Here is a 13633-nt window from a genome sequence, read left to right as displayed (position 1 = left end):
GGTGCATTAGTTGGTACCGTTGTCGGCACTGTTGGTGGTCTTGCCAATGGTGTATTGGGTACTGGTAGTTGTGGTTGTAATTAAAAAATTCAATTTTAAAACACTTAAATAAACTATACTATTTATTATACAAACAAATGTAAATATTATTTTTATTATGTTAATAATTTAAAAAGATTCTAATTTATTAAAAATAATATTTACACTATAAAATTTATTAAAAATATATTTCTTTCCTATTTTAACTTTTAAACTTTATCTATAAAATATAAAAAAACTACACATCTTATGTTTTAAATATAATAAATAAATATTTTTTATTTTAATTTTTTTATACAAATATTTTTATATAATAAATTATTTATGCTATATTTTAGTTACAGCCACAGCCCCCAGTACCTAATAAACCATTGACAAGACCACCAACAGTTCCAACAACAGTACCAACTAATGCACCAGTAGTAACTAAAAGACCACCAACAAGATTTGGAACAAGGCCACCATTACCACAACCGCCACCACACTGTACATTATTAGAGCTTTGTGATGATGATGAGGAACCGTAAGAAGTAACAGCAGTTGATTTTTTAATTGATGAAGTATTACCTAATGATGAAATTGATGCTTTTTATATTTTTAAATAAAAATATTAAAAAATTAATTTAAAATCAAAAATAATTATAGAATAATAAAAAAAAATATAATTACCAAAAAGTGTCATTTTAATTTTATAGAGTTTGGTTTTAATTTGATAAAAAAAAAAAAAATATTTTTTCTTTTTATACAATTTTTTTTAAAATATTCTTTATAAAAAAAAATATCAAATATTTAATCACCGAAATATCACAACGCAACTATTTCAAATAAAATTGATTAAAGAAAAAAAATTAAAAGTTATTTTACAGATATGTGTTTTTTTTGTTAACACCTTTTTTTATAACCCATTTCCTTTTTTTTATTTTTTTTTATCTATTGAATCTATCAAATCTTTTTATATATTAATGATATATATATAATCGATCACCTTTTATGTTACATGAAAATATATAATTTAACTTACTATATTTAATCACAATCTAATTTAACTTTCAAAGTTTTATTTTTTTATTTTTTTTTTAAAAAAAGTGATGATGATTTTTTTAATGTAAAAAAAAAAGTATTTAAAGAATATTTTTTAAAATTAACTAAACAAATATTTAAAACATATAAAAATGACACTCTTTGGTAAGAGTTAATAAAGAAATTATAAAAACTTATAAAATATATTAATTTTTTTTTTTTTATTAATTTTAGCATCAATTTCATCATTAGGTAATACCTCATCAATTAAAAAATCAACCGCTATTACTTCCTATAACCCATCATCATTACAAAGCTCTAATAATGTACAGTGTGGTGGCGGTTGTGGTAATGGTGGCCTTGTTCCAAATCTTGTTGGTGGTCTTTTAGTTACTACTGGTGCATTGGTTGGTACTGTTGTCGGCACTGTTGGTGGTCTTGTCAATGGTTTATTAGGTACTGGGGGCTGTGGATGTAATTAAATAAATTCTTGGATATATTGATATTTAAATTGTAATAAAGTTTATAAAAAAATTTATTTATTTGCAAAAAAATCATGAGATTTTTATTTTTATTAATACATTTTTTTTTATTATTTTTTAAAAAAAATTTTTCCTAATTTTTAAATAAAAAGGTTTTTTTTATTGTAAAAAAATCTTGGGGTGGAAAGAAAATATAACGATAGGAAAAAGAAGGAAAAAAAAAAACGAAACTAAATTTTTTTTTTGAACAACCATTTAAATTTTTTTTTTTTTATTTATTTTTTCTTTATACACGGTACACATATATTTTTAAAAAATGTTTATTAAAATTGTTACTTTTTTAGTTTTAGTATTTTCAATTATATCACTTGCAAAAGCTGGTAAAAGTGAATGTCCATCTTCACCATTTGTTCAAGTCCCACCAGTAAGTATTTTTTTCTTTTTTATTTTAAAATATTATTAATTAAAAATTAATAATAAATTTTTTTATTTAATGCGTAGTCCGATTTAATTCAACCAAAAGATTTATCAACATCAGATCTCATATTCCATGAAAATAATATGAGAATTGCTTTGAATCTTGCTATTTCTGTTAATGGTAGATTTGGTGCTGCTATTATTAATAGAAATGGTACCTTATTATGCACAGCTATGAATAATGGAACAGTTTCAAAGATTTTACATGCAGAAATAAATGCTATTTTAAATTGCACAGATATTATGGCAGCAAGAGGTATTAAACAATCATCATGGGAAGGTTATTATTTATATGTTACAGGAGAAGTAGGTTAAATATTATTATTATTTTTTTTTAAAAATACTAATACTTTTCTATTTATTTATAGCCATGTCCAATGTGTACCTCTGCTTTAATTTGGTCTAAATTTGATGCCGTTATCTTTGGTACCTATGTTGATACTTTGTACTGTGGTAAATGTAATTCACAACTTCCAATTACATCAAACTATATTAACGGTTTCTCATATGGTGTTGGATCTAAACTTAAAATTGTTGGTGGTATTTTAGAATCCGAAACCGATAAACTCTTTATTAACGCCTGTGGACTAAACAATGCCACTCAATACATACAACCAATTTGTAATGCAGGATGGTCACAATCATGTCCAAGACAATCAAGGGTATTTGGTGATAAATTCTAAAATAAATACAAAGAAAACAAAGATTAGAGTATATGTTTTTAAAATCTTTTTATTTTTAAATTTTTATTGTTATATTTTTTTTTTTTAAATAATTGGCTTATTATTCTACCAATTTATCTAACTCGGCTTCTAAGAAATCTGCAATATCGTCCTCAAATAAATCCTCCCCTTTATTTGAATCTGGTGAGCTAGGAATACTATCGTCGCCATTTACACTACTTGAATTGCTTTTGCTTTCACTGCTGCTACTGACACTACTGCTACTACTATTACTACTCATACTACTGACACTGCTGTTACTGCTTAAAGATTCTCTTTTTCTTTTTTTTAAAACTTTACTATTATTATTAACATTTACAAAACTGTTTGATTGATTCCCATCACCATTGGTAGTATGACTATTTTGATTACTATTATTACTATTATTATCTACATCGTTTTCACCTGCCTCTTCATTAAAATCATCATCTTCATCATCATTTTCATAATCACTTGAATTGGCACTAACATTACTACTACTACCTTGACTATCTAAATCACTTTCTCCATCTAGAAAATCCTCTAATTCTTTTTCTGCATCATCGTCGAATGCCTCCATTACACCTTCATTTAAAAGATTTTCTGCGGCTTTTTCTAATGTTGCTTTAACTTCATCTTCTTTTGGTTGCTGCTGTTCACCATCATCATCTTCTAATTTAAAATCATTTTCATCAGCACGTTGCCAAATTCTAGTGGACTCCACAAGCCATTGTGGCGAGACTACTTTCAAACCTTTGGATATGGCTTTGTTAACTTTTGATGTACCTTTACGCTGAGCTATAACATGAGTAGTTTTGGATGTAATATCGTTCTCTACTGAAGCACCAAATTCCTCTGCTAAATATCTTAATGGTTGTTTATTTACTGGAGTGCCTAACGGGTAAACACCACTAAAAACTATGAATTGATCCTTTAATATTTCTTTTTTGACTATGTCTACCATTTGAATAACATGAGGCTTTTCATTTTTATCTTTTGATTTATAATATAAGTCATGAATCTTTGTTAACTTATCTAATACAATTAATAGATGACAATCTGCCTCTTCATTCTTTTGAAATGACTCTTTATCAATAATTTTATCATTACTTGTAGTTGTACTTTTAATGCTACTCAAATCATCTGTATCAATAGTGGTTGAGGTTGATGTTGATGTGGTTGCGGTTGTGGTTGCGGTTGTGGTTGTATCTGTTGTTGCTGTAGTATCTGCTGTAGTTGTATCTGTTGACTCTGATTTTTGTTGTTCTTCTTTTTTTTCTTCTTTATTTTCTTCTTTATTTTCTTCATTCTTTTCTTTTTCTAATCTTTCTTTTTCCAATCTTTCTTTTTCCAATCTTTCTTTTTCTTGTTGTTGTTGCATTAATAATGGTTGTTTTTCATGGTGTAAGGAATCTACTACATCAGTAAAAAATACATCTAATAATAAATAATAAATTAGAGTTAATAAAATAATTTCTATATAATAGAAAATAAATAATAATAATTACATGGTGAAATTTGAATTAAATTTTTAGATTTTTTCCAAACATCTGATCTATCATCTACAATTAATACCATAGAGTCATCACATGGAAACAGTCTTTGTAAAGTTTTAAAGTTTATTCCGTTACCGTCATCTCTTGATAAAATTCTTTCTTTAAACAATGTTTGATCTGGATCGATTAATTTTGCAATTTCATTTGCATAGTTTCTAGTACCCATTGTATAAATATGTAGTTCAAAGTTTTTATTTACATTTTCTAAAAAATCATTTAAATGTGGTCTAATATTATAAAATAAAATTTTAATTAGTATTATATACCTATAAAAATTTATAGCAATAATTATAATCAATTACCTTTTTTTTATACAATATGTCATTGGTCCATTAACAGTAATGTTATGTATATCATAATCTTTTCTATTTCTATTTTTCCAATTTGGTGATGAATTTAAACCTTGTTCTGTTACAGCATGAATTAAAGTATGATCTAAATCTAATACAAGTGATAGTTTTCTTTCTTTTATTAATCTTTTTGTATTAATATCTCCAATTCTTTGAGCTTCTTTATGTGATACTGTTAAATGTGAATGACCATGCAAAATTGATAATGATTCTGTTTGTTCTGTTAATTCTCTGCCACATGTAGCACATAAACCACTAAATTGAATTTCATGTGTACAATATTCAATTTCAATTAATCTATCCCTAATAATATTAAATAATAATATTGTTAATAAACAGTAATAAAATAATAATAGCTATATTTATAAATTTATGCATACCCTCTATTTAATTTATCTGTATTATTATTATTTACAATATAGTTTTTGACTACACCATCATAATCTGAAATTAACTTTAATTCAGATTCATTTTTATTTGATTTAAAAGTGCCAAGAATTGCACCTTTGTCGAATTTATCACCAGGTGTATATCTCCAACCTTCGATTTCACCAGTTTCCTCGAAAGGATATTCTATAATAGTCGTTATCATATATATTAACTATTTTATTAATATTATAATAATTATTATTACTTAATATTATTATTTATAATATATAAAATAAATATAAATATAATGAATAAAAATAAAAGATATTTATAATTTGATTGCTAAATGAAAAAAAGTAAAAATTTTTTTTTTTTTTTTTTCTTTTTTTTAAATTAAAAATTGAAATAAAAAAAAAAAAAATTTAAAAAAAATTAAAAAAAAAAAAATAAATAAATAAAAAAAAATATAAATAGATAAATATGGAAATTTATAAATATATTTATAAAACTGATTTTTCATTATTATTTTTCATAAAGCTATAAATTTTATTTTTATTTTATTATATAAGTTTTAAATAGTATACAGAAAAATATTTTTTATTATATTTTTTTTTTTTTTCGATAGACAGCGCCAATTATTTAAACATCCTTTTCAGATTCTATATTATTATTGTTATTATTGTTTTCTTCATCATTATTATTTTGTGGTTGTTCTTGTTGTTGTGTTGAATCCTCATTATTTGGATCATTTTGTTGTTGTGATGATTGTTCTTCTTGTTTTGATTTTTCATCCATATCACTTTCATCGGATGTGAAATGAGCTAATCTACTATTATAATTTATATTACTACTAGCTTGTGATTTTTTAATTTCTTCTTTAACATGCTCATCTTTTTCTTCTTTTTCTAATGATAATGAGAAGCTTGAACTCTTGGTGCTGGTGGCGAAAGTTTCGTTTAATGCTAAACCTTTGGTTGCCATCTTGTAGAATTTTGATCCAAATAAAATTGCTATACTTAATAAGGTGGCAAAGATTGAGCAAATACAGATTGTGGCAACTTGTGATGAAATAGATTGTGGTGAAATCATTAATGGAATAACAATGAATAAACAGAAGGTAATTAAATATACACTTGTTGAAATTGGTTTTGATTCGTTAAACTCTTCAATATCGACAGCTTTGATTTTGAATGAGATGAAACAGGCCAATAATAATTTGATACCATGGAATACTAATAAAATGTATAACATTGTATCACCGCCTTTATCGTTTGTACAAACATCGCTGTATTCATATTTGCTAAGTCCGTCAATGCCAGCACGTGGTTCTGATCTGATATTACCTAAACCAGTCCATAGGCCTAAGATTAAAATATCTACTGCTAAAATACCTGCAACCCATGGGTAAAGCTTCCAATTGGTAATTGTTCTCTTCTTTAATTTTGGATTATCGAATAATAACCAAATTCTCCAATTCTTTACCAATAAGTTACCTAAAAAGATTGTAAAGCCAACAGATAATAACCAAACTCTGGTACGACAAGTCTCTTTAGTTGGAGTTTGTGAAAATATAATACAAGCGCAGAAAATAACGATACAACCTAATAAAATTAATAAACAGAATGCAGGACTGGCTGATCTAATAATTTTAGCATGTCTGAATAACATTACCAAACCCATTGCTACAATACAGAATACTATTGAAATAGCTGATACAATTGTTACACCTAATTTTAATGAACTTGGGTAATCAACCTTTATAAATAATTTTAAAGTTAATATAGTTGTATTATTTTTTTTATCTAATATTTTTGTTATTAATGTTATTATTGTCTTATATTTATAAATATTATACTACTTACAAATTTGATTGGGATTGTATAAACACCATAATCTTGTACATTTCCATTTTTAATTAACTCCTTACTTGTTTTGAAATAAGTGTCATCTACACAATTACCATTTTCAATTGGTACTTCTAAATTTAAATATAATGGATCGCATCTGAATGGTTGGAAAGAGTCGTTTTTTAACTTTTCAATCATTTCAGATACTTTTAATTGAATTGAATCTTCAACTTTATAACTGTATTTATCCATAAACAATGATCCACCATCTGCAAAACTAGTAAAGTAACTATCGGCTGGTGTCCAGCTATCGTTATTAACTTGATTTGCATATTTTACAAATACATCGGTCCAATTGGTAATATAGCTTACACCAACATCAGCACCAAAAATTAAACTGTTTGGGAAACCGGTTTCACCAAGACCCATACTGCCATGATCGATTAAAGCTTGTTGAACGCTCATATCGTCTTGACTCATGCCAATATAGTCTGCACCATTTGAAATTAAAAATTCTGAAGCTTTGTATGCAACTTCTGGGTTTAACCAACTGCCAGTATAGATATTTACAAATTTGATACTTGAATTTGCGGCTCTTGCACCTAAATAGTATGAATTATCATTTGATACTGATAAAATATTTGGGCCTGGTGCAACGAAACCAACAACACCGGTTTTACTCATCAAGCCAGAGAAATAACCCATGGCATAATGTAAAACGTATGCATTAAAATTGAATACTGTAACTTTTTCTAAATATTCGGTTGGTCTAGCTCTACCCCTGATAAACCAATAAATGTCTGAATCTTTATATTTGGATGCATACTCGAAGCCTAATGATGTATGGATGGCTGATGAAATAATAATTAAATTTGCGTTCTGTCTAATTGAATCTTCGATAGCCCATTGTGCCAAACCAATTGATTGTTCCAAGTTTTTATAATATATAGACTCGATACCTAAAATTCTTTCGGTTCTGATACGTGCATCGTTCATCATAAAGTTGTAGCCCATATCGTTGAAATCACCGGATAACAACAACGATATTTTACATTTTCTTTCACTTTGGACAACACTGCATTTTAAACCAATAATTAAAAAAATAAATAAAATTAATTTTTTAATATCCATTTTTTTTTTTCACAGTTATTTTTAATAAAACAAAAATTATTAATATAATAATATTGGTATATCTTTAAATAACTTTTAAGATTATAATTTATCTATAAAACAAAAGAAAAAAAAGAAAAAAAGAAAAAAAAAAAAAGAAATTCAAATATTTTTTTAGTTTTTAAAAAATAAAATAAAATAAAAATGTTTTTTTTAGAATTTACACATAAAACACAACAAAAAATATTGCCAATCACTTTGCTGAAAAGAGAATCACATCTGTGTGATTTCATCCGTTTCTTTCAGTTAATAAGGGGACCAATAATGACTGATTGTATCTAATTTTGCTGAAATTTGGCGTGCAAAAATTAGAAAAAAAAAAAATACAACATCTCAATACTATTTTAAAAATATACATACTGTGGGTGAAACTGGATAACCTATAATTTTTTTCATTCCAAACGAGTAATTATCTTATTGGCCAGCATTTTTTGGTATTCACCCCATTAATAAATATCCTTCTATAACCAAATATTGGTTTGTATTTTGAAAAATTTAATGAAAAAAAAAAAATTTTAAAAAAATAAAATTAATTTTTAATTTAAAAAAAAAAAACTTTTTACGATAAAATCAATATGCACACGACTATTTTTTTTTTTTTTGAATGATTACTCGTTAGTCAAGATACCTAAATCTAATGATTTGGGCAAATTAAATAGAGAGACGCGTTGTATTATATAGAAAACCCTCCGTTCACATAATTTATTTTTTTTTAATTAAAATTTTTTTTTTTTTTTTTTTTTGAAGTCTATTATAATAATAGATTTAATCAAAACTGTTTATTTTATTTTTTTTTTTTTTTATTTTATTTTATTTTTATTTTTTTTTTAAAAAAAAACCAAAAAAAAACCAAAAAGAAAAAAAAAAATGGAGTGGAGATTTTGATGTAAAAAAATAAATAATGGTAATTGAATACATATATATACATAGATTATTTTTCTATAAAACTTTTATTTTTTCTTTTATATATTTATTTATATAATTTATTTTAAATCTATAAACTATTTTTCCATTTTTCCATTTTTCCATTTTTTTTTGTTCTTTTTAAGAAAGGGGTTATTTATTTTTTTATTTTTTATTATTGATGGTTTTATTATTATTTTTATTATTATTTATTTATAATTATTACTATTATATTAACATATATTTTTTTTTAATACCAATATAACAAAAAACATTATTATTTAAAATTATTTAATTATAAACAATATTTGTTGTATTATATTATATTATTATATAAAGCAATTTTTGATATTTATAAATCTTCTTTAATTTCAGAAGATTGTGTTGGTTGTGAATCATGTAATTCTGGTTGTTGTTGTACAATTAAATTGGTATTTGATTTTTCTATATCAATATTTTCTTGTGGTCTTTCATTTTGTTTAGGAGATTCATCATCGTCACTGTCATCAGATGTGAAATAAGCTAATCTACTAACATGGTTTCCACTAGTGGCTTGGTTACTGCTTGCTTGGGATTTTTTAATTTCTTCTTTAACATGCTCATCTTTTTCTTCTTTTTCTAATGATAATGAGAAGCTTGAACTCTTGGTGCTGGTGGCGAAAGTTTCGTTTAATGCTAAACCTTTGGTTGCCATCTTGTAGAATTTTGATCCAAATAAAATTACAATACTTAATAAAGTAACAAAGATTGAACAAACGCAAATAATTGTAGTTTGTGATGAAATAGATTGTGGTGAAATCATTAATGGAATAACAATGAATAAACAGAAGGTAATTAAATATACACTTGTTGAAATTGGTTTTGATTCGTTAAATTCATCGATATCAACAGCTTTGATTTTGAATGAGATGAAACAGGCCATCAATAAGTTCAAACCGTGGAATACTAATAAAATGTATAACATTGTATCACCGCTTTTATCGTTTGTACAAACATCGCTGTATTCATATTTGCTAAGTCCGTCAATGCCAGCACGTGGTTCTGATCTGATGTTACCTAAACCAGTCCATAAGCCTAAGATTAAAATATCGATTGCTAAAATACCTGCAACCCATGGGTAAAGTTTCCAATTGGTAATAGCTCTCTTCTTTAATTTTGGATTATCGAATAATAACCAAATTCTCCAATTCTTTACCAACAAGTTACCTAAAAAGATTGTAAAGCCGATAGATAATAACCAAACTCTGGTACGACAGGTCTCTTTAGTTGGGGTTTGTGAAAATATAATACAAGCGCAGAAAATAACAATACAACCTAATAAAATTAATAAACAGAATGCAGGACTGGCTGATCTAATAATTTTAGCATGTCTGAATAACATTACTAAACCCATTGCAACAATACAGAATGCTATTGAAATAGCTGATACAATTGTTACACCTAATTTTAATGAACTTGGGTAATCAACCTTTATAAATAATTTTAAGGTTAATATATAATTATACTATTTTATTATATAAATATTAAAACTACTTACAAATTTGATTGGGATTGTATAAACACCATAATCTTGAACTTCAGAATTTTGAATTAATATTTTACTTGTTTTGAAATAAGTGTCATTTACACAATTACCGTTTTCAATTGGTACTTCTAAATTTAAATATAATGGATCGCATCTGAATGGTTGGTAAGAGTCGTTTTTTAACTTTTCAATCATTTCAGATACTTTTAATTGAATTGAATCTTCGACTTTATAACTGTATTTATCCATAAATAATGATCCACCATCTGCAAAACTAGTAGAGTATATTTCTGGTTGCCAAGTGCCATCTACAACACGGGTTGCATATTTTACAAATACATCGGTCCAATTGGTAATGTAACTTAAACCTACATCAGCACCATAAACTAAACTATTTGGGTAACCAGTTGCACCAAGACCCATACTGCCATGATCTATTAAAGCATGTTGAACGCTCATATCGTCTTGACTCATGCCAATATAGTCTGCACCATTTGAAATTAAAAATTCTGAAGCTTTGTATGCAACTTCTGGGTTCAACCAACTGCCAGTATAGATATTTACAAATTTGATACTTGAATTTGCGGCTCTTGCACCTAAATAGTATGAATTGTCAGTTGATACTGTTTGAACTTGAGGTCCTGGTGCAACGAAACCAACAACACCAGTTTTACTCATTAAACCAGAGAAATAACCCAAAGCATAATGTAAAACATAACTGTTGAAACTGAAAACTGTAACTTTATCTAAACCATCTTCTGCGGGTCTTGATCTTCCTCTAATAAACCAATAGATATCTCTGTCTTGGTATTTCTTTGCATATTCGAAACCTAACGATGTGTGGATTGATGAGGACACTATAATGAAATTTGCATTTTGGTTATTAACTGAATCCTCAATGGCCCATCTTGCTAAATCTAATGACTCTTCTAAATGTACATAATAAATCGAATCTACACCTAAAATTCTTTCGGTTCTGATACGTGCATCGTTCATCATAAAGTTGTAGCCCATATCGTTAAAATCACCTGACAATAACAATGATATTTTACATTTCTTATTGGCTTGTGAGTTTATTATATTTATAAAAAATAATAAAAATACAACAACAAATATAAATAGTTTTTTCATTTTAAATTTATTTATAAATAAATTTATTTATAAATTAAATCACAAAAATTATTTTGATTTTTTTATTTTGATTTTTTTTTGAAATATTTTTTATTCAAATTTTATTGGTGGTTATATATTTATGATTTTATTATAAATGTTATTTTTTAAAGTAAAAATAAATCCATTAAAAAAAATAAAAAAATAAAAGATTTAATTTTTTGAGGGTTCATTAAAAAAAATAAAAAATATTAAAAAAAAAAAAAAGATAATTATCTTTTTTTTCAAACACAAACCAATAAGAAATGCAGGTTTATGCCTAATTTTCAATTTTTAATGTGCACATAAAAAAAACCGAACAAAATCTCGCAAGACGATGATTTAAATAATTATTATAAAAAAATCAAAAAAAAAAAAATATATTTCGAAATTTTGAAAAAAAAAAAATTTACCCACTCACTCATAGTTCAATCCATCATATTTTTTTCTCTGTCTTAACCAAGACCCAAAACTAAATATCTTTTTCTATGTTGTTTTCATACTTTTTTTTTTTTATGTTGTTTGTCGTCTGTTGCAAGTTTGTATGATCACTATTTTTTATTATGTGCGCTAAAATTTTTTAAAAAAATTAAAAGAATTTTTTGATTGGTTTTTTTTATTTTTTTATTTTTTTTTCACTTTTTTTTTTATTTTTTTTTTTTTATCGTTTTATAGCCATTAATGATGGGTCCTATTTTTTAAATAAAAATATTCATATTAAAGTTTTTTTATTAAAATAATAAAAAAATATATGAAAAGACTCTAAATTTCTATAGGTATAAGCTAATTTTATTAATTCTGTATTATAATAATAATACAAATATAGATTAAAGATTTGTAGAAAAAAGCCACTTTTAAATATTTATATTATCAAAATTATTTTTTATTTGATAGAATATTGATTCAGCGGTTTTTTAAAGGAAAGGAAAGAGAAAACTCCATTTTTTTAAAAAAAAAAAAAAAAAAAAAAAAAAGTCAAAATTAGAAAAAATTAACAATATGATGAAATTATTTTGCAAGGTAATTATTTTGTACCATGTATGTCTACGTACGCGTTTAAATTGTAGCATCAAATGAATGTTGGGATTGGAATATCAAATTTATTTTTTTTATTTTTTTTACTATTTTTTTTTTTTTTTTTTTATAAATAGTCAAAATAATTTTTTTTATTTTTACTTTCAAATTATTTATTTTCCTCCCATCCCTATTCCATTAGTTTATATAACATTACATTTTAATAAACTGTATTATTACTCTGTTTGTAAAATTTTCTTTCTGTAATAATCATTAAATCAATCAACAGCATAACACCCCAAAAAATAAAATGAGATTTATCTTTGCTTTATTTTTAATCATTTTTGCATTTGCATCAGCACATGCCGATAGTTGTCCATCAGACCCATTCCTCCCAGTTGCACCAGTAGGTTATGAAGTATATTATTATTTATATATATAATATAAATAAAAAAAATAAATAAAAATTTTAACTTTTTTTTTATTTTTTATTTTATTTAAATAGTCAGATTTAGTTCAAGCTAAAGACTTATCTGCTGAAGACCTTTTATTCCACGAAAAGTATATGAAAATTGCTTTAGATCGTGTTATTGAAGTTAATGGTAAATTTGGTGCAGCAATCGTTCATAAAAATGGTACTTTGATGTGTGTTTCTGTTAACCAAGGTTCAGTTTCTCGTATTTACCATGGTGAAATCGCAGCAATTATTAACTGTACAAATATCTTTGCATCAAAAGGTATTGTCCAACCAACCTGGGAAGATTATTACATTTACACTACTGGTGAAGTATGTGGTTTATTTATTTTATTATGTTTTTTTTTATATTCATTATACTAATAGTAACCATTAATTTATAATCAGCCATGCCCAATGTGTTCAGCTGCTATCATGTGGTCTAAATTTGATAAAGTTATCTTTGGTTCTTATGTTTCAAATATGTATTGTGAACGTTGTTTCAACCAACTCCCAATGGCTGCAAATAATATTATGAACCTTGGTTATGGTATTGGTCATAATACTCAATTAATTG

At 25.3% G+C, this 13633-nt stretch overlaps 7 protein-coding genes across 7 annotated transcripts; 3 read left to right on the top strand and 4 right to left on the bottom strand.

Annotated features, from left to right (window-relative positions):
* Positions 1-373: 373 nt before the first annotated feature.
* DICPUDRAFT_152190 (uncharacterized protein) lies at positions 374-721 on the bottom strand (the record flags this gene model as incomplete). Its single annotated transcript, XM_003287931.1, has 2 exons — positions 374-624; positions 709-721. The coding sequence occupies 2 exons, from the start codon at positions 719-721 to the stop codon at positions 374-376; spliced, it is 264 nt and encodes an 87-aa protein (XP_003287979.1).
* Positions 722-1211: 490 nt separating this feature from the next.
* On the top strand, positions 1212-1541 carry DICPUDRAFT_87843 (uncharacterized protein; the record flags this gene model as incomplete). The annotated part of the gene is made up of 2 exons (XM_003287943.1): positions 1212-1224; positions 1294-1541. The coding sequence occupies 2 exons, from the start codon at positions 1212-1214 to the stop codon at positions 1539-1541; spliced, it is 261 nt and encodes an 86-aa protein (XP_003287991.1).
* A 316-nt stretch (positions 1542-1857) lies between these two features.
* DICPUDRAFT_78829 (uncharacterized protein) lies at positions 1858-2701 on the top strand (the record flags this gene model as incomplete). The annotated part of the gene is made up of 3 exons (XM_003287942.1): positions 1858-1965; positions 2043-2324; positions 2387-2701. The coding sequence occupies 3 exons, from the start codon at positions 1858-1860 to the stop codon at positions 2699-2701; spliced, it is 705 nt and encodes a 234-aa protein (XP_003287990.1).
* Positions 2702-2801: 100 nt separating this feature from the next.
* DICPUDRAFT_55168 (uncharacterized protein) lies at positions 2802-5217 on the bottom strand (the record flags this gene model as incomplete). The annotated part of the gene is made up of 4 exons (XM_003287930.1): positions 2802-4156; positions 4228-4502; positions 4578-4928; positions 5006-5217. The coding sequence occupies 4 exons, from the start codon at positions 5215-5217 to the stop codon at positions 2802-2804; spliced, it is 2193 nt and encodes a 730-aa protein (XP_003287978.1).
* Positions 5218-5633: 416 nt separating this feature from the next.
* Positions 5634-7972, bottom strand: DICPUDRAFT_33314 (uncharacterized protein; the record flags this gene model as incomplete). The annotated part of the gene is made up of 2 exons (XM_003287929.1): positions 5634-6749; positions 6857-7972. 2 exons carry the CDS (start codon positions 7970-7972, stop codon positions 5634-5636), a joined length of 2232 nt encoding a protein of 743 aa, XP_003287977.1.
* Positions 7973-9266: 1294 nt separating this feature from the next.
* Positions 9267-11570, bottom strand: DICPUDRAFT_78826 (uncharacterized protein; the record flags this gene model as incomplete). The annotated part of the gene is made up of 2 exons (XM_003287928.1): positions 9267-10382; positions 10452-11570. The coding sequence occupies 2 exons, from the start codon at positions 11568-11570 to the stop codon at positions 9267-9269; spliced, it is 2235 nt and encodes a 744-aa protein (XP_003287976.1).
* Positions 11571-12912: 1342 nt separating this feature from the next.
* Positions 12913-13632, top strand: DICPUDRAFT_33347 (uncharacterized protein; the record flags this gene model as incomplete). Its single annotated transcript, XM_003287941.1, has 3 exons — positions 12913-13008; positions 13108-13389; positions 13465-13632. Coding segments are annotated over 3 exons (546 nt in total), but the record flags the coding sequence as incomplete, so codon positions are not given.
* Between the last annotated feature and the right edge of the window lies 1 nt (position 13633).

The sequence above is a fragment of the Dictyostelium purpureum genome, assembly GCF_000190715.1.
Source record: "Dictyostelium purpureum unplaced genomic scaffold DICPUscaffold_118, whole genome shotgun sequence".
Classification (NCBI taxonomy): Eukaryota; Evosea; class Eumycetozoa; order Dictyosteliales; family Dictyosteliaceae; genus Dictyostelium; species Dictyostelium purpureum.
The sequence above is the reverse complement of the archived record's forward strand: the minus strand, read 5'-3'. Positions and strand labels throughout refer to the sequence as shown.